The 18080-nt window shown below is 39.8% G+C and overlaps 1 protein-coding gene across 5 annotated transcripts in view; it reads left to right on the plus strand.

Annotated features, from left to right (window-relative positions):
* The window catches only part of MIA2 (MIA SH3 domain ER export factor 2), a 36481-nt gene that overhangs the window by 1981 nt on the left and 16420 nt on the right, over positions 1-18080 (plus strand). For 2 of the 5 annotated variants that reach the window (XM_051622392.1, XM_051622391.1), the window contains exons 3-14: positions 1185-1271; positions 1590-2745; positions 6645-6863; positions 6985-7082; positions 9760-9891; positions 11800-11821; positions 11935-12023; positions 12408-12479; positions 13194-13304; positions 13623-13694; positions 15293-15397; positions 17810-17932. In XM_051622392.1, the coding sequence (XP_051478352.1) occupies positions 1185-1271; positions 1590-2745; positions 6645-6863; positions 6985-7082; positions 9760-9891; positions 11800-11821; positions 11935-12023; positions 12408-12479; positions 13194-13304; positions 13623-13694; positions 15293-15397; positions 17810-17932 (2286 nt within the window). Of the gene's footprint in view, positions 1-1184; positions 1272-1589; positions 2746-6644; positions 6864-6984; positions 7083-8152; positions 8376-8839; positions 8920-9759; positions 9892-11799; positions 11822-11934; positions 12024-12407; positions 12480-13193; positions 13305-13622; positions 13695-15292; positions 15398-17809; positions 17933-18080 lie in introns of those variants that run through there. The other 3 variants (XM_051622393.1, XM_051622396.1, XM_051622394.1) reach the window with 3 other exon arrangements.

An 18080-nucleotide genomic window follows, 5' to 3' on the forward strand; every position in this document is an offset into this window, starting at 1 on the left:
TTCTGTGATACTAACCAGTCATGGATCAATACAGTATTTGGGAGATGGATCATTGTTATTATCTTAATACAGAAAGGGAAAATAAAATCTTGGCAAAGATCATGGAGAAACACAAGATCAGAATCCAAGTTTTCTGTCTCTTTCCTCTAATCACTTGGCTACAGTGATTTCATGTGGTTCCTTTAAAAACATTCCCGTCTATCAGGTCAAGGTACCTACCTACAAGTCTGTGGGTAAGGAGGTTTTACAGTTGCTTAATCAGCGATCCAGTAGTAGGACCTGACTTCACATTTCAGTGCTCAAGGAAAGTTCCCAGAGAAGCTATCACACATACGTAATGATTTGGAACAGCTGATAATGTAGTTAGAACAGCCATGTAGTTATGTTACACCTAAGAAGGAACAGATGTATTGATCAGAATCCAACTGCTGGTAAAACTGTGTAAGTGCTTCAAAACCAGAATATATTGGTAAATGGTTTTATTAGGGTGTTTTTGGTGTTTTGTTTTTATTTGTAAATGATCTGTCACTTTTATTGTTTAACAGTGAAATTCTGCCTTCCTTGGTTTCACCTGAATATCTTTGCAGGTACCTCACTCTTCCTTGCTTTCTGAGCTGTGCTATGTGCAATGGTTTGATGTACAGCTAGTGGTTGGTTTCTTGGTGAGACTGAGCCTTGCTTGATTCTTTTGGGCATTATCATCAAATATCATTGCCATTTTCTCTCCAGCTGCAGCTGGCCTTGTACCTGACTTCCAAATCCTACTTTTCTTGTAATTTATTATAGGTGACTAGTTATCAGGGCACAATTTTCCTCCCACTTCAGTCAGTGGGAAATTTGCAGACAATTTTAGTAGGAGCTGGCTGAGACCATCTGTGCACAGAACACTGTCTTCAGTTGAAGAAGGGTTAAGGCTACTGTCTTGGTTCTGCACAAACCCACGCTCATCAATATCAGACAGAAAATAAAAGTATGGAGTAATATACTTCCCCTTACTTTCTGAAATGACAAATGGAACACTTGTGAAGAAAAAATAAAGCAATCTCTTCACCAAATAAAATGAAGGGAGCAGGGGGCAGTCCTAGAAACTTATTGTTTATTCAGACTTTTCTAGCATATATGCAAGCACCGAACATACTTATCATCAAAGTTTAAATGGTCTCATTCCTTTCATGTTTTTGCAGAAAGGAAAGGATTTTGGATATTTCCCAAAAGATGCTGTGAAGGTTGAGGAAGTTTTTATTGCAGAAGAAGTTGAAGTGCTCACTAAGGTAAAACAACATTGCCAGATTTTCCAAAGCAGTTCACAGAAATTGCAAATCTAATATCCAGATAGAAATGCAAGTGTCAATGCATATTTTATTTAATTGTTGCTCCATTTGTGTATCTCTTGTGCTCTAAAATAATTTGTATTAAAAAAATTATATAGAACCATTAGGAAGAATATAATTACATAGGGTGCTTTGTCTGAAGTTATACACATGTATAACCACAAAGAAAGAAAGAGAATAAAGATATATTGCTGTGCTACACAGTGCTGTAGAAAATTACACATGAAAACATTGTAAAAGTTAATATTGTTCTTTTAGGAAACTGATTTCCTTTGTCTTCATGGAGATAAGTATGCTTTTGAAAATGATGATAGTGCATTACATGATCACAACAAAGGAAGTGAATATTCATCATCTGATGCAGAATCAAAACTACATGGAAATGAACTCTTAAAACATACCAGAGACTCCACGCAAAAGGAAGAAAGAGTTGAATCAGCTTCTGAAAATGACTACCAGGAATCTCAGACTCAGGAGGAGTCTGCGAGCAAAAATTTGGCTAGAAAAAATAAGAACAGAAAAGATGACACTGAAGAGCCACAAATTCAAGACAGTCTCCCACTAGAATCCATTCCAACTCAGTCTAGTTGGATTACAGGGTGGTTCAGCACAGGAGGTGAAAATGATGAAGAGCCCTTAAAAGCTCTTACTGAACCTTTAGAAGAAAATACATACCGAGGCAGAAAAATAATGGTAACTGCTGAAAAGGACTTACAGGAGTCAGATGATAAAGAGGAAGAAGAACCCCCAGCATCTGTTTGGTTTCCAGGTGGACTGACGGACTTTCTGTATTTTGGTGAAGAAAATGTGAATGTTGGTTTGGCATCAGAAGAAAATTATTCACAAATCCATTATGTTTCTGGGGTGCCTGGACATTCTGATAATGAACAGGAAACAGCAGTCACAGAATTACCAACAGCAGAAGAAGGGAGTGAGAGCCAAGGATCTGAATCGAGTTGGTTTAACTTGGGCTTAAGTGATGTTCTTAATTTTGGCCATTCTGAGAAAGATACAATGGAAGACCAGCAAAGCAGAGAAACAGGGGATGAAGCAAATAAGGATCAAGAAGTGCAAATTTTAGACCAGAAAGAGTCACACATGCACAAAGAATCAAAGGAGACAATTAAAGCAGCGACAGATGAAGGAGATGAAGAGAATTACACACAAGAAATAACAGATTCAAACAGTAACGTGCCAAATCCTGGGAAGACACCAGCAAGTGTGCATAGTCTAAGTGACACCAAAAGCACCTCAAGTGGCTCAGAATCATATTTTGATATACTAATGGGTGACAAAAAGAAGCCAGTTGAACCTCACAGTTCAGAACAAGACTTGGTATCAGAAAGCCAGCCACTGAAAAACACTGAAGATACAAAGAGAAATCAGGAGTCAGACAGCAAACATGGCCAGTCAGGTTGGTATACAAATATCTGTAATAGTTTTATTAATTATATGAGGACATATATGATAATCAACAGGGACATTAATCAACTGCATCAAATCAGATTTCTTCTCCTCCCAGGCCACCTCTGAATTGTGATCCCTCAGACACAAATAATACAGAAGAAAAGCCTGACACAGCTGAAGAACGGAGCATTTTCTTCTCTTTTAGTCATTTTGCAGACGGAAGTTTCAGAGTTCAACAGCAAAAGAAAAGCAAGTGCAGAGTTTTCAAGATTATGCATTTTTTAGTGAAGAATCCCCCAAACTTAAAATTATTATGAAATATTATACAGGAATAATAATAGAGCAATGAAAGTACATATAAATCAGAGAGTTAGTGAGGAGCTCCCTGAAAAAGATGAGGGTGCAATCCAAGAAAGCAACCTGTGCTGGGTGTGCAAAATAATGAACACAGTGATGGAAAACAATTTGTCAAATTAGTTAGTGCTAGTGATGCTTCACAAATGTTATATGTTGAAACACTAGTACAACCTGAAGTGACTCAAAGACAGTTATGTACTCTTGTTTAGTTATTCCAGTGATGAGGAATGTGTTTCTAAGAGTAGTGAAAGTCAGGAAAACACCAATATAAAAGGTTAAAAGGACCTGTCTCCAAATATTCTCTATATTTACCTTAAAAATTTAATTTTGAAAATACAGTGGAAATTGGAACTACTCTGCAGGGAAAATAAAAAATGGAAATAGTTGAAACAATGAAAAAAGAATAACCTCAACACTTGTATTCAAGAACCTGTAAATTCAGAAAATGAATTACCAAGTTATGAGGAACTACCAGGCACCACAGATAAACAACTGGGCATCAAGAAGACCCCAGGTGACAGTGATCTAAGTCTTAATATGGAAATATCTCAGAAAGACATCAGTTAAATGCTGTGATACAGAACAAAATTCAGCATTGAAAAGTCAGTTCAAAATGGATGGTGATGCAAAAGAGAAAATTCAGAAACCAGAGAATAAAAATCACTTGCTGGGTTTTTATGAAAACATCAAAGATTTCAGACAGAATACTTTTAATTATTAACAAGATCAGAATTCTGAGGAGTCCCAAGAACTGATTCCAGACCAACCTTTCTCTTCTCACTCCTCATCTAGTGGCTTCAGGTACTGAAACTTCAGAAGAAACTGGCCACTTGGGAGATGTACAGAGTTTCAGAATGGGGGGTAAAAACTCCTTGCTGAGAATAAAAGAGCTAAACTTCCATAATGAAGAAGGCCTTAGTATAAGCCTTGACAAAACAGTATGAGGAAAAGAAACTGAAGACACCTCAAGTCAGAACATAACAAATCAGATAACAGTAATGCGGCTAACTCCAAAGAGAAGGGTCTTCCTCTTCAGCTGGTAGTGCAAAATAACAAACAGGGCAGTGGAGAAATAACCCAGCATACTCTGCCAGATTAGTAAAAGATGGAGCAATACTTGATGCTCTTGCTGTTAGCTTCTCAGTAGACAAGCTGTGAACTGAACAAATTCCTATGAACATGCAAAATCACCTGAAAGGTGAAGGAGAAACAACAAGGGAAGACTCATGTTCCCATCATGAGCTGCTGGTAGCAGGGAATGGGTCAGAGGACACTCTTAATTCAGATTTTATAAAGAAATATAAAAGTTGCATGCGATACAAAGAAAAGATTATTCTGTATCATCAGATTTAGGCACATCAAATCAAGTTGTTATGACAGTGCAGGATACAAAACCATAGAAAACGAACCTGAATTTTAAAAGGCATCATCAAACACTACTTCCAAAGGTACAGTAGTACCCAAGGCTTTAGCTGAATCCAAGTAAAAAATTTAGTGACAACAAAAGCAGCAGTGTAGTCACATAATCCTAGTCAGACTGAACATGAACTTTTACTCTACCAGCCCTCTAAATTACAGGATAATTTTTAAAGAAAAAGAAAAGAAAAATAGTGTCTCCTAAAACCCTCAAACTAGAAAGCCAGACTGCTATAAAAAAAACCACAACAAACAAACAAAACCAACCAAAAAACGATTGATAAATCTTGGCAATTTGAGAATGCTCAGAAACCTGGTTGATAAGTATATGTTGAAAGAGAAGATACTGTTGTACCTGAAAGAATGTATAATAATGAAAAAGCAATTGCTGCTACACTAACAAGACAGAAGAGTTAAAGAAAAAAAATAAAGAATCGGAAAAACAGAGAGAGTCAAAGTCCAGAAATATAAATAATAAAAATTATACTTAACAGAAAGGGTTCCAGGTAGTGTTTTTACCAGATCGTTGGGGTTCTTTGCAAATATATTTAGCAAAACTAACAAGCCTGTAGAAAAAAGACTGAGGATACATGTTATGTAAAAAACAAACCAACCCTCAAATGAAAATAGGGACTAGTAGACTAGGACTAGTAGAATTAAATACTGCACAGAAGAATGAGATGGAATTAAGAGAAGAGGAATCTGAACAAGAAAAAGCTACAACTTAAATCTGTAGAAGGTGCAGAAAATTATTAAATCAATTTAGAAATAACGCAAGATAAATTAGAGGGGAAGGACAGTTTGGCATTTTGGAAAAAATAGTGCCACAGAATCCAGGGAAAAAAAAAAAAAAGGAAATTGACAAAATCATAGCAGGGCAGACAGAGCTCATATCCCCAAAATAGCATAGGAGAAACACTCAGATTTACCAAACTCATTGATTACATTCCAACAATTTTATTTGAAGTTACAACAAGATGTTAAGCAACCCTTAGAGCATTTCTGTGAGGGAAGCACAGTGACGCAGCTGCACCAGCAATTTGAAGATTCATCATGGAATCACAGCTCACTCATGTGAAGTCACTATTATGCAGAGGAAACAAGTGACTGTGTCTGCACAAAAGGGGCACAATTTCAACACTGGGCAGGAAAAATGCTTCTAAAAAAGGAATGGTCTTCTAGAGTTGCCAGAGCTTTTGTCTGCTATAACAATTAAGTGTGCAGTCCAAACTGCAGCTAAAGGTACTAGACTAATGCTTCACTAACAGTGATTTAGCAAGAACAAAATATGCTTTGTTTGAGGGAAAAAATACAAGAGATACATCACTGTCTCCTGGTGATTTAAAGTAAAGAGGTAGTGAATCTAACTCATAGTTATTAATGACTGATTTGTGCTATTTCGAGGATCTGATCATACAGATGGAGTTAATATAATGGCAACAGTTTACGAGCCAGTTACTCTTCCTGACTTTTGACTACTGGATTATTTACGATGCGCATCTTTGGCCAGAACTGGCTGGTAGCATAGAATTCAAACATTAATACATTTGTCAATGGCTTCCCCCCCCGACATGGGTAAGCAAAGCGTGAGGTTTTTTGGAAGTGGCATTTTATTGGCTTCAGGAAATTTACTCCAAGTCACTGACCTGGAGGCAGTTAGGTGCTTCCACTCAGACTTCTGCACAAACATGCCTGTGGTTTCTTGTACTTTGCAGTGAAGTTCTGCTATCTTGTGGGAAGCTGTTAATCTTGAATACTACATTACATTCCTAATTGTTCTTTTCATAAAGCTTTTTCCACTTGGATATAACATGAGACCTACTAATCCTGAACAAGCATACTATAGGCTAACTATCAAAGCCAAGCATATTTTTTCCTGAGCATTGATTTTAACTACTCTACCACACCACCAATTTTGCTTAAAACTCTATGCTCCAAACTTTGTTCTGAGACCATTATTTGAACAAGTAAATCATAAATTATAAATCTGTAGCACATTTTTATTCTAATGTAGCCTAGTGTTTGGCTTTGAGGAAAAAAAAAATCTTTGTAGTTTAATATCTTATAAAAGTGTGTGTGAGAGAGTTGAATCCTCTGAAAATAAGCATGATTTCCCTTCACAATTATTTGCAGGGGTAGGCAGTAGAAGAAAGCTACTAGAAGAAGCACCAGAGAAGGAACGTGAAATGACTGCAGCTGTAGAAAGTGACCCCAACAGCGACCAACATTTAAAAGCAACAGCAATTCCTTCAGCAAATTCTGAAGATAAAATGGACAGTTCCATAGCTGACTCTCCATCTGACGCTGAAAAGCCTTTCTCAGATGCCATCCAGAACTATGTTCCAAGTAATGGTAAGCGTCAAGTTTCTTCATTTTAAGGAAAATAATTTTGCAATCTTCAAAAAATTTGTTTTAAATTTTGTTGACAATAGTAATGTAAAATCTTTCTTTTTCCTTATGAACAAACAACAAGGAGGGTGGATGTATCAGATACTTCTGTGCTTCAATGCTCTTGAGATTGAGGAATCGATAAAATCTCTATTTTCAGCAGTGACAAGTATAATCAAACAGGTAAGAATTCTTTATGTGATATAGTGTTGATATTAGTGCAAAATTTAGCCAAGTTATGTCCTGCAATGAAGCTCCTAAAAAAAGAAAAGAAAAAAGATCCTTTAAAATAAACCAGCTGCAGTTCCCTTGCTTCTGGGGGAATCTGATGCTAAATGAAATAGAGAAGGAACATGAAAATGTCAAGTTAGCTGCTGTTCATCTGCCTCCGCTGTTTGCACTGCAGAATCTAATTAACTTGGGGTGTCGTTTGTGTTTGTTTGTTTTACAAGGCAGCCAGGAAACACCTCAGTGGTCAAACTCTCAGCATTTGGAGATTTGTTTTGGTTTGTTTTTTTTAAGGGAAACTCATAGCTCCCTCTAGTTCCCATGACAGTTCTGATTAAAAATTTGCTTGGATTTAGGAAGTTTGGGTTAGGGTGAGTAAAATAATCAGAATATTTCCATTGTTTTTAAGAAGTAATTTCAAAGCCTTGATTTCCAAAGATTCCCATAGTTCATAACTGCATTAGAAATACTTTTCTAAGCAAATACAAAAAATACAAAATGGGATTATCATCCCTATAGGGATGTCTTAAGTATCAAAATGTAGGGACAGAGTGAAGTTGGACCTTCCTGGACATAGCTGCCCGGGAAACAGGGCTGCCAGAGGAATGTGAGAAAAGGCAGATGTTGCACTGTGCCCTCTGAACAGTAGTATCAGGTAAAGTAGTATATGGTAAACTTAATTTTGGCACTCTGGTGTTACTGTGGTTAGATTGGATCACTGAAATTTATGAATCATATAAATTTGTTCCTAATTTCCAAGGTACTCACATAGATTCTGGCTAAACTGCAGCCTAGGAGACAAAAACTGAAGGGCGCTTGTTTTTTTTCCTGATGGAACAGATTAGATTTCAGCGCTCGCTGGCAGTTCACTGCGACAGGCAGACTCGTTCTTGTGTTGTTCGGCACAGCTGCAAAAGCCGCCTCCAGCCATCCGGCTCTGGGAGGTGCCAGCGGCTGCCGGGCCAGCCCGCGGGTGCAGGGCCCGGGGAGCGGCTCCCGAGCCGGGCCGGCCGGGCCGCCCCGCCCCACCCCTTGCGCAAGGCCCCGGGGCCGCCGCGGACACTGATCCACCTGCTGCCCGCCCCCGCCGGGCCCAGGCCGCGCCGGGCTGCCTGGCATGGCTCCCGGGCCGGAGCCGGGCCGCTCCCCAGGGCCCTAGCCCGGACAGTTCTGTGTCTCTAAAGACCTGCTGCTGCTGCTGCTGCTGCTGCGCGGGCACAGATGGAGGCAGCAGACGCCCGCGGGGAGGTGAGCTTCCCTGCGCGTAACTTGAAGGGGGAACAGGAGGAGCCGGGGCCAGCGGGGTCACCTCCGCACCGGAGGACGGGCCGGCGGCGGCGGCCGTTGCGCTGAGGGGAGCAGCCGGTCCTTCCCTCCTGCGGGCGCAGTGCGCAGGGGAGGATCTGCGGGGAGAGGTCCCGGAGACCTGGCGCTCCCGCGGCACGGAGGAGAGGGCAGCCCTGCGGGGCTCCGGCACCCGCGCCGGGCCGAGCGGTGCGGCCTGGGCCCCGCGGCCGCCGTCGCGCTGCCCCGGCCGCGGTACCTGCCGCTCCCCGCGCACGCCGCAGTGGTACGGCCCGGCGCCCCGCCGCGCCGCTCCCCGCGCCTGTCCCCCCGCGGCAGTGGTACGGGCCGGTTGCCAGGCGGCGGGCCGGAAGGGGCCGCGCGGCGCCGCCGCGGTAAGATGGCTGCCGGCGGCCGCGGCGGTGCGGGGGGCGCCGCCGGCGTGTGGCTGGGCCTGCGGGAGAGCGCGGAGCGGTACTGCGGGTTGGCCTTGGAGGGGGCGCGCAGGGTGAGTGCCGGGCCCGCCTCCGCCCGGCGTCGGTCTGCCCGGTCCGCGCCGGGGCCGGCCCCTCGCGCGGCGGCTCCTGGCTGGGGGCGGCGGCGGCGCTGCCGGGGGCGGCGAGGCGCGCGGGCTGAGCGGGACGGCCCGGGAGCTGCGGGGACGCGGGGTCCCGCGGCACCGCCCCGCTGCTCCGAGAGGAACGGCGGCGTGGAACAGCCCGAGCCGTGAAGCGGCCGGTGCCTGGGGTCACACCCCCGCCCCCCCCGGCTCGAGGCGGGCCCGCCTGGCCGTGCGGGTGAGGGCCGCGCTGGGCAGGGACCCCTGCCGAGGTGCGGGTCCCTTGTGGGACCGCAGCGGCGTCTGTCCCTCGCAGAAGTACTGACACCCGCTCACAGAGAGGATGCGTTGAAAACGTATTAAATCATTGACTCTGCTCAGTGTGTCGTTCCCGTACGAAGTTGGTTGAGCAGGTTTTCCTGCCAAACAAATTTTCTACCGGTAAATCATAAAATACTTAATACTAGTATTAATTCTTCTAAGAGTGAAACATGTGGACGTCTCAAAGGAGATTTTACCATCATTTACCACAATAAATAATTGGCCATATGGAAGAGTTTTCAGAGCCTTATCTAGGTATCATTGTATTTTGTTGGAACTTTTTTTTTCCCCTTCTCTTGGTAAATGTATGCCTTAAAAAAGTTAACCATTTTCTCACATTTTTGGAAAAAAATATGTACAAGCCTGTATAGGCATTAGAAGTAGACTAAGTCAACGTGCAGTGTCTATTTCTGTTGAAAGTATTAACCTCTTTTCTTGTAGTTGAAGCTTTTTACTTTTATTCTTCAGGCTGTGGCTTCACTGCCTGAAGATATGAGACCTGGTCCTGATCTGTATGGTTTCCCATGGGAAATAGTGATTTGTGCTGGCGTTGTTGGAGCCTTTACAATTTTCTTGTTCCTGTATAGAAGTTATCAATCGGTAAGCGTTCAGATTGTGTGCAGATATGTAGAGTGCATTAATGCTTTGAACGGAATGGTTTAAAATTAAATTGTTACTCTTCTCAAGATAGAGAATTCTTCAGAGTTTTAAATCTGATGTGATAGAATTTAGAATACCTCTAAAAGAGGAACTGAGAAGTAGTCTTTTTTTGTCAAGACAGTGTGTGGATCTGTGCTGAGTGACTGTTAGTATTAAAGGAAATGCAATGACACTTGCTGTAGGAAGGCTTCCTTTTTCATTCCTTTTATAGTTTCTACACCTGACTTTCAAAGTCAGCCCTTAAATTATTTTCGCAGGATATCAAGGTCTTCCCTAGGGCATGTGCCTTGCTTTTTGTGTTGATATGTCTGTGACTACCCTGGCTATAGCCAGACCAGCTCAGGTAGTTGTAAACAAAAGCAATCCAGATGGATTCCCATCCAGAGAGGCATTTTGAAACTCTTTGGACAGTGACTTTGGTTCTGTTTATTGGAATACTGAACCAACGTGACTGTGTGCTGTTCATGAGCATTAGGCTGATGACTTTGAGAAATGTAGAACTGAAACCCTTTAACAGATAAATCAGATTTAACTTTTCAGGTAAGGGTTGTCTGCCATTGTGAGTAAATAAGTATCTGAGTAACAGCAGCTGCCCTCAAGACTCTCCCTACTAATGAAATGGGTTCAGTGTCCATAACTCATTACTCTAAATTACTCCCCAGTTTTTCCATACTTTTAAATAGAATGTAATGTTGGTGCTGGTAACATAATGATGTTCATGTTTGAAGACAGGCTGTGTAGTGGTTTAGTTTTTCAAATGGTAAGCAACTGTATTTTTAGGGTTCTAACATCAACTTAGATCTGGAAAAATGCCACCTTATTCTGTAGCAGTGATTCAGATTGTCTGAGGGAGATCTGTATTTGTTACTGTATCTATAGCTGGGGTCATCCCTTCTGTTTCCTAGCAGAATTTACCTAGGTGGTATGAAAGAGGCATTTCAGCTCAGATGGGTCAAGCAGCAGCTCTAGTGTTGTTTCACTCCTGCATGTGTCACTAGGGCATTAGATATTACTGAAGTTATTGATGTTTCTTCAGTAATCCATACTTACAACTGCACTCACTGCTCTTTGAAGAACTAATGGTTACTTACTCAAAAGTAACGGAGTTTGGTTTTGGGTTTACTGGGGGATGATTGGGTAAGGGGTGCTTATGACTGTCTTCCCCTTTTTCTATTATTTCGATTCTTTGACCATCCCATGACTTTCAATGAGTAGGAAACTGGGTAAATCTGAGGGACCTGTTGTATGTTAGGTATGTGAGCCAGGCCCAGCCTTGAAGAGGAGTGGTGTGTTGTGAAGTTTTTGTGGGTTCAGCCAAGTTCTGCATTGCTTGTCCAGGCCATTTGTGACAGATTTTGTCTGACAGTTTGTTAGTTTTTGTTTGGCAGTATGTATTGAGTTGCATCTTGGCAGGATGCCCACCCAATATACCCATCTGCAGCTTTAACTGTTTCATATTATTATGTGGGGCGTTTTTACTTCATAGGAAACTAAGTCTGAGCTGGCACGTGGAGCTTCCCCCTCCCTCCAGTTTCCTAATCTTTTTGGCCTGTCCACTACCACTTTGTGTTGGCAGTCATGGTTATGTGATGACTGTACAGTGGTGTGTTGTAAAAGAGATCCAGGTGGAAACTAACCTCTTTTCTCCCTGTTTAATTAGGGTGGAAGAAAGACAGGGCAATACACAGCTGTGGAGGGGATAAGAGCAGAGGATGCACTTGCCCATTATTTAACAGCAGCCTATTTTAAGTTCCATGATCGAGGAATCACAGCTCAAAATATTAGGTTTTAGATACTATGCAAGAGCAATTGATGAGACATTTTCAGTATTTATTCTTTTTCTTTCAGGTTAGAAGTCGACTTTATGTAGGTAAGCTTATTTTTCATACTGTTTCTTTGTAGTATAGCCTTTTTTCCCTTTTTTTTTTTTCCTCATTTTAACTATTTGGATGTTGCAACACTTCACTGTCTTTCTCTTTTTAGGAAGGGAAAAGCAGCTTGCTAACAAAATTGCTGAACTAGTTGAAGATAAATGTAAAATTCTTGGAAAACTGAGCCTTTGCAAAAAAGAGGTAATGGTCCTCATTTGTTGCATTCATATGTGTCACAGAAATGTACTCAATTTGTCAAGTAGTTAAAACACAAAACTTGCCTAAAAGTAAGATGTTTAAAACCTTTTAAAAGTGATTCTTCAAATACTTTTTCCTGTCATGTCTTTAAGTGCGGTTAAGATGTTAAGTTCTGCCTTTAACTCTTAATACATTTCATTGGAAGCAACTTTAATGTCTTCATGCCACTGGGATAACCTACTAGGGCTAGGACTTTCCTGATTCCCAGCAAGGTGTATTTGTGAATATTTAGGTGGTAGCTGTGTTTCAGATTTGAGCATCATAAATTAATGCTATTGCCTAAGCGATTCTTTACACATGCTCTGACATGAAGTATTTCCTTTTCAGTTTGAGAATTTACAATTGTCTCTGAAGGATGATACCATTATGAAGGAATCAGCTGATACATCTGTTCTTGAGGTAAAAACATAAATGGAAATTGTTATTTTTGCAGTTTGAGGTAGTATTTCGGGAAAATGTTGCTCATATTAAAAAAAACATCCAAAGAACACACCAAAAAAAGTCAATAACAAAAAAACTCCTAAAAACCTTAATTGTTCTAATTGAGGGCTTTATTGTTTTAGTGTCGGGTTACTGCAAACAACAGAGAAGCAAGCCATTTAAATAAAGAGAAGTTTTTGTATAAAGTTATTAAAAATTATTAATGTTAGAGCAAATGATGTATTAGACAATATTTGATTTAAAAATAAGTCTGTTCCTGTTTCTAGGAGAGAGTATTGAATGAAGTTTTTTTTTCACATAAGATTGAATTTAAATATATTTTATAGGCTACTGGAGCAGAGTTGTAAAGAAAAATTAATACTGCATTACTTATATCCCCCAGATTGAGAAAATATTTGTAAAAGAGTTCCAAAAAAGTGAATCAAATGCCTAATAGGCTCTATAAAATTTATGTAACAAAACAACAAATAGATTTATTTCACTCTGCACCTCAGATCCCATAGAGCTCATTGTTACAGGTTTTGTTAATGTGCAAGAGTCTCTAGAGTCCTTGGAGATTTATGTTCAATATGATGAAATTTGTTAAACGTACTTTGCTGTCATACTTAAAACATATTCATATGCAATTAATGCCAAATGTTTTATATTAACTGTCAAAACAACTTCATTTAGGAAATGCATGAAAAACTGAACAAGTCAAACATGGAACTCAACCAAGAAATAGAGAATCTAGAAAAAGAACTGGAAGAAGAAAAATCTAAGCAATCAGAAAATGATAACTTGGTAAGAATAAATAGTATCCTATATTTGTCAGTATTAATTAAAAAAAAATAAGATTCCCACAAAAGCCTTCCCTGTGGAAGAGAAAAACTATTATTGGGTTTTTTTGAAAGAAAAACTACATTTCCCATTTTGTTTTCCCTCATACTGACTGTACCATTTTAAAACATGACACCCAAAAAGGAAAATACTCAAAAAGTATTTTCTACTGATTTGGCAGTAGCACCTTCTTTGTTTGAAAGTTAAAATAACTTTATTAATTGCCTAGATTTTTTCAGTCAAATCTATGGAAGAAGCTATATGACAAATAATAATTTTCAGGTGACTGAAATTCAGAAGAGATTGGAGTCTTTAGAGAATGAAGCAAAATCTATCCAGACACAAATTGATGAGGTATGTTTAATCTTTGAAATTTCTGTTCTCAAATTTTTGCAATTTCTCAGTTCTCCATGTAGTTACGTTTTGGGGTTTTTGTTTGTTTGTTTGTTGGGTTTTTTGTGTGGTGTGTTTTTTTTGTATTTTGTTTGTTTTTTTGTGGGTTTTTTTGCTTGTGTTTGTTTTGGTTTTTTTTCCATTAAGGGTGCAGAAATAATATGCTGTGTAAACCAAAATACTTTGTTAAGGCTTGGTACTTTTCGCGTGACTTCATTTAGCAGCTTTGACTTTCATACAGTGACTGACATTTGTTGGGAAGTACAGTTCCCTTGTCTCTTTTTTTTTTTTTTTTTTTTTTTCCTTCTTACTCCACAATGATACATAGTGCTGGAAAACTACAGTCAGCAAAAATTGTTGAAATTGTAGGGAAGATGGCCCAGTCTTATTCAACATCTTCATCAGTGACCTGGGTGAAGGGATGGAGTGTATTCTCAGCAAGTTTGATGATGATATGAAGCTGGGAGGATTGGCTGATACACCTGAAGGCTGTGCAGCCATTCAGTAAGATTTGGACAGACTGGAGAGCTGGGCAAAGATGAACCTAATGAGGTTCAACAAGAATAAGTAGAGTCCTGCACCTGGGGAGAAAAAAATGCCATGCACCAATATAGATTAGGGGTTGATCTGCTAGAGAGCAGCTTCATGGAGAAGGACCTTGGGGTCCTGTTGGACAACAGGTTATCCATGGGACAGCAATGTGCCCTCATGGCCCAGAGAGTTGATAATATCTTGGGATACAGTGTGGCCAGCAGATCAAGGGAGGTTCTCCTCCCGCTCTATTCTGCCATCGTAAGACCACATCTGTAGTGTTTTGTCCAGTTCTGGGCTCTCCAGTTCAAGAGGGTCAGGGATATGCTGGAAAGAGTCCAATGGAGGGCTACAAGGATGATTAAGGGACTGGAACAGGCTGAGGTACCTGGGGCTGTTTAGTCTTGAGAAAGGAATACTGAGAGGGGACTTACTAATGTCAATAAATATCTGAAGGGTGGGTGTCAAGATTGGGCCAGTCTCTTTTCGCTGGTGCCCTGTGATAGGATGAAGGGAAATGGCACCAAGTTACAACACAGGAAGTTCCTCCTCAACATGAGGAAAAACTTCACTGTGAGAGTGACAGAGCACTGGAACAGGCTGCCCAGAGAGATTGTGGAGTCTCATTCTCTGGAGACTTTCAAGACCTATCTGGATACATTCCTGTGTGATCTGCCCTAGGTGTTCCTGCTGCAGCAGGGAGGTCGGACTTGATCTTCAGAGGTCCCTTCCAACCTCTGTGATTCTATGTGAGAATACATATCCAGTTGTGGATGCCCCCTCCCTGGAAGTGTTCAAGGCCAGGTTGGGTGGGACTCTGAGCAACCTGGTCTAGTGGGCAGTGTCCCTGCCCATTCAGGGGGCTTGGAACTGGATGACCTTTGAGGTTCCTTCCAACCCAAACCATTCTATGATTCTGTGTACAGCACAGCTAGGAAACCTTAGAATAAGTTCAGTAATACCATCATGACCCCATTTGTATCTTTGCCTATTCTGTTTCAACAACACACTTTTTTTATTTCACTTAGGCCAAGTCCACCCTCAAAGTATATCAGATTAATACAGAGAGACTCAAGACATCAGTTCAAGATGCAGTAGATGAAAACTGCCATCTCCAGGAAAGTGAGAAGCAGGTAGCTTCTTAATTACCCTTAGAAATACTGTATTTTCTTATGAAACTATGTAAATACGATTTCTCCAAGTAGCTCGTCCTCAATGTGTTTGTTAATATCCCTTGTGTGGTCTAGTTAGTGGAATAAGGAAGAGGACATGACTTCAGAATTCTTTTATGTTGAAATAACTTGGTCTAAAACAGTCCTGTTTTAAAAGAAGTTGAATAACTAGAGTTTGTGGGGAAACCTGCATGGAGTTCAGTGAGAAAGTAAATATAAAGTAAATATGGTAAATAATATGGTTAAAAAGTAGTACTTAGAGGAAAATAATACTAAGTGCTGACAGTTACTCTACATTTTGTAGGCAATCATTTTACATCAAGCAAAACCAGAAAAAAAAATTGGCAAAAACAACTCCCAGGATGTAATTAACTTGCCACGTTCCAAGTTAAAAATTAAGGTTTTTTTAATTCCTTCCAGATAAAATAACATAGGTATAGTAGTTCCTTAACACATTATATAAGATTAATTACTACACTTTGTTGTTAATAGAGCTTTGTTGCAGTTTTTAGTAATTTGAGAACGTTTGTGTATATTTTGCTATCTTTTTGAGTAGACAAATAACCTGATAAAGAGTTGATGGAACCTGATAAGGAGCAAAGATAAAGTATCTGATTTGCTTATTTTCATTCTCTTTTATGAGGTGGTTGTAAGTATGTGAGTTAGTCTGCTATTTTAGAATATCCATATTCTTTTTTATTTTTCTTTCTTTTTTTTAAGATGGAATTTCACTTAGGCTCAAAAGGTAACAAAGGTGTTGTTTGTTCACAGAAGCTAGAGTACTTTCCTCCTCTGTCCATTTGCACTAATTGGTCATAATCTTCTGGCACATCATACTTTAACCATGGTAACAGATGTGCTGTCTCAGATTTATGATGTGTCAGAGAGAGGATTCGGCCTTTTAGTTTGAACAAGGGAACTGTTAATGAACTCCAAACTTCTGTGCTTGTTTTTTGCAGGAACATTAGAAATATATATTGCTTTAGCTTATTGCAAATCCTTCCTATTGTAATTTTTACAGGTGCATAAAGTCATGTCAATTTATTTTCCGTTTGGCTCCATGAAGAAGGAATCTCTTAAAGTTTAGCTTTCCTTTGAGGATGACATTTAATGATAAAAGTAGTCGGCAGTGTATGTCTTCTGAGCAGTACTAGCATGAAGAGTATTTTTATTTCATCTGTAATACATAGTTTTCATGATGCTGCAAATTCACACATGGCTTTTACTGCTTGAAAGGGGCAGTTGTGTGCCAAGTGGGGTTCATCCAGTTCTAGTCACATACCCTCTGTTTTATGCCTCCTAGCTTACCTTTGATCAGTAGTGTTCAGGCTTGTTTGTCTATTCGCATGGCAGTTCCCCTGTTTAACCACCATTTTCTGGTTTTATTTTTAGTGTAACTGGCTGTTAATTTCTTGTTGCACAACCTAGTTAATCCTTTCTGTACATTCACTGCTTTTAAATGAGTTGCCTGTTGTGCAACATTAGCAGTCTTTTGACAGACTCTTAAGACAAATTTTTTTTTGTATTGTACCTTATGTTTTTGTACTGCATGTTTTGTCTTAACAGAAATTTGCATCAGTTCAATTTCATTCTCACAATATGAAGGCATGGTTTGATTAATTAATACTTTGCAGTGATTATTTTTAATGTACTGGTGCTTAAGTGTACTGATCCCTTCACTGCTGTAAAGTATTTTTGCGAAACAAGATTTTACTAGGGATTGTCTTTTTAGTCAACCACAACTAATTACAAAGATAACATACTAGTAGGTGTTGATTACATACGGTTTCTCTGACTTTTATGAGGAAGCTTTTTCAAAATAAAATTGAAAAATTGCTTTAAGAGGTATGGAGTGGGATAGGATAAATAATACAGTTTTGCAAGTCATGTGAAGTAGCAGTCTAAAAAGTTTCCTAGTTTCCCTTACCTCATGGACCTCTTCTAGGTTGAAAAGGCACAGGTAGAATTTCAGAAGTATGTGTGCATACTGGGGAAGAAGGAGCATTCTCCTCTCCATCCATTCTCCAGTGTTTGTAGCTGTAACACAAATTGTCACTGTTGCTGTTGTCGCATCAGGGTTTTGAAACTGAGTGAGGTGTTAACTGTTCTTATAAATGTTTAAAAATATCCTAGCAACTAATTATAATGGAGAACTGCTTTCACTAAAGCAACTTGACAGTAACATAGAAGTCTTATTTTTCAATTCTTAAGGTTTAACTGTCTTACAGTCTATCTCTGTTAGTTTTCACTCAGGGGTGAGAGCTTAAAATTCTGTGTAGGTATAGATAATATACATAACAGGCTCAAGTACTATTCATCCTTGATTCTTGGTTGTAATAGACAATCACACTAATCTAGTATTTCCCTTTTTAGCTTTTACAAGAAGCTGAAGGATGGGATGAACGATTTGGTGAGCTAAATGAACAAACAAAGATGTTTGAATCATCTAAAACAGATACAGAAGAAGTATTGAAAAATAAAGAGAGTCAAGTCAAGGTACATTATGACAGCTAGCATTGAATTTGATTATTTAGATTGATGCTAATTGCTGAGTTCCCAAGAAAGTCTTAACAACTTCTCCTTCTCTTAATGTGCATTAAGCTGTTCTGGGTTTTTGTTTGCTGTCTCCATCCTGTAATGTCTT

This window comes from Apus apus, chromosome 5, assembly GCF_020740795.1.
Source record: "Apus apus isolate bApuApu2 chromosome 5, bApuApu2.pri.cur, whole genome shotgun sequence".
Lineage (NCBI taxonomy): Eukaryota > Metazoa > Chordata > Aves > Apodiformes > Apodidae > Apus > Apus apus.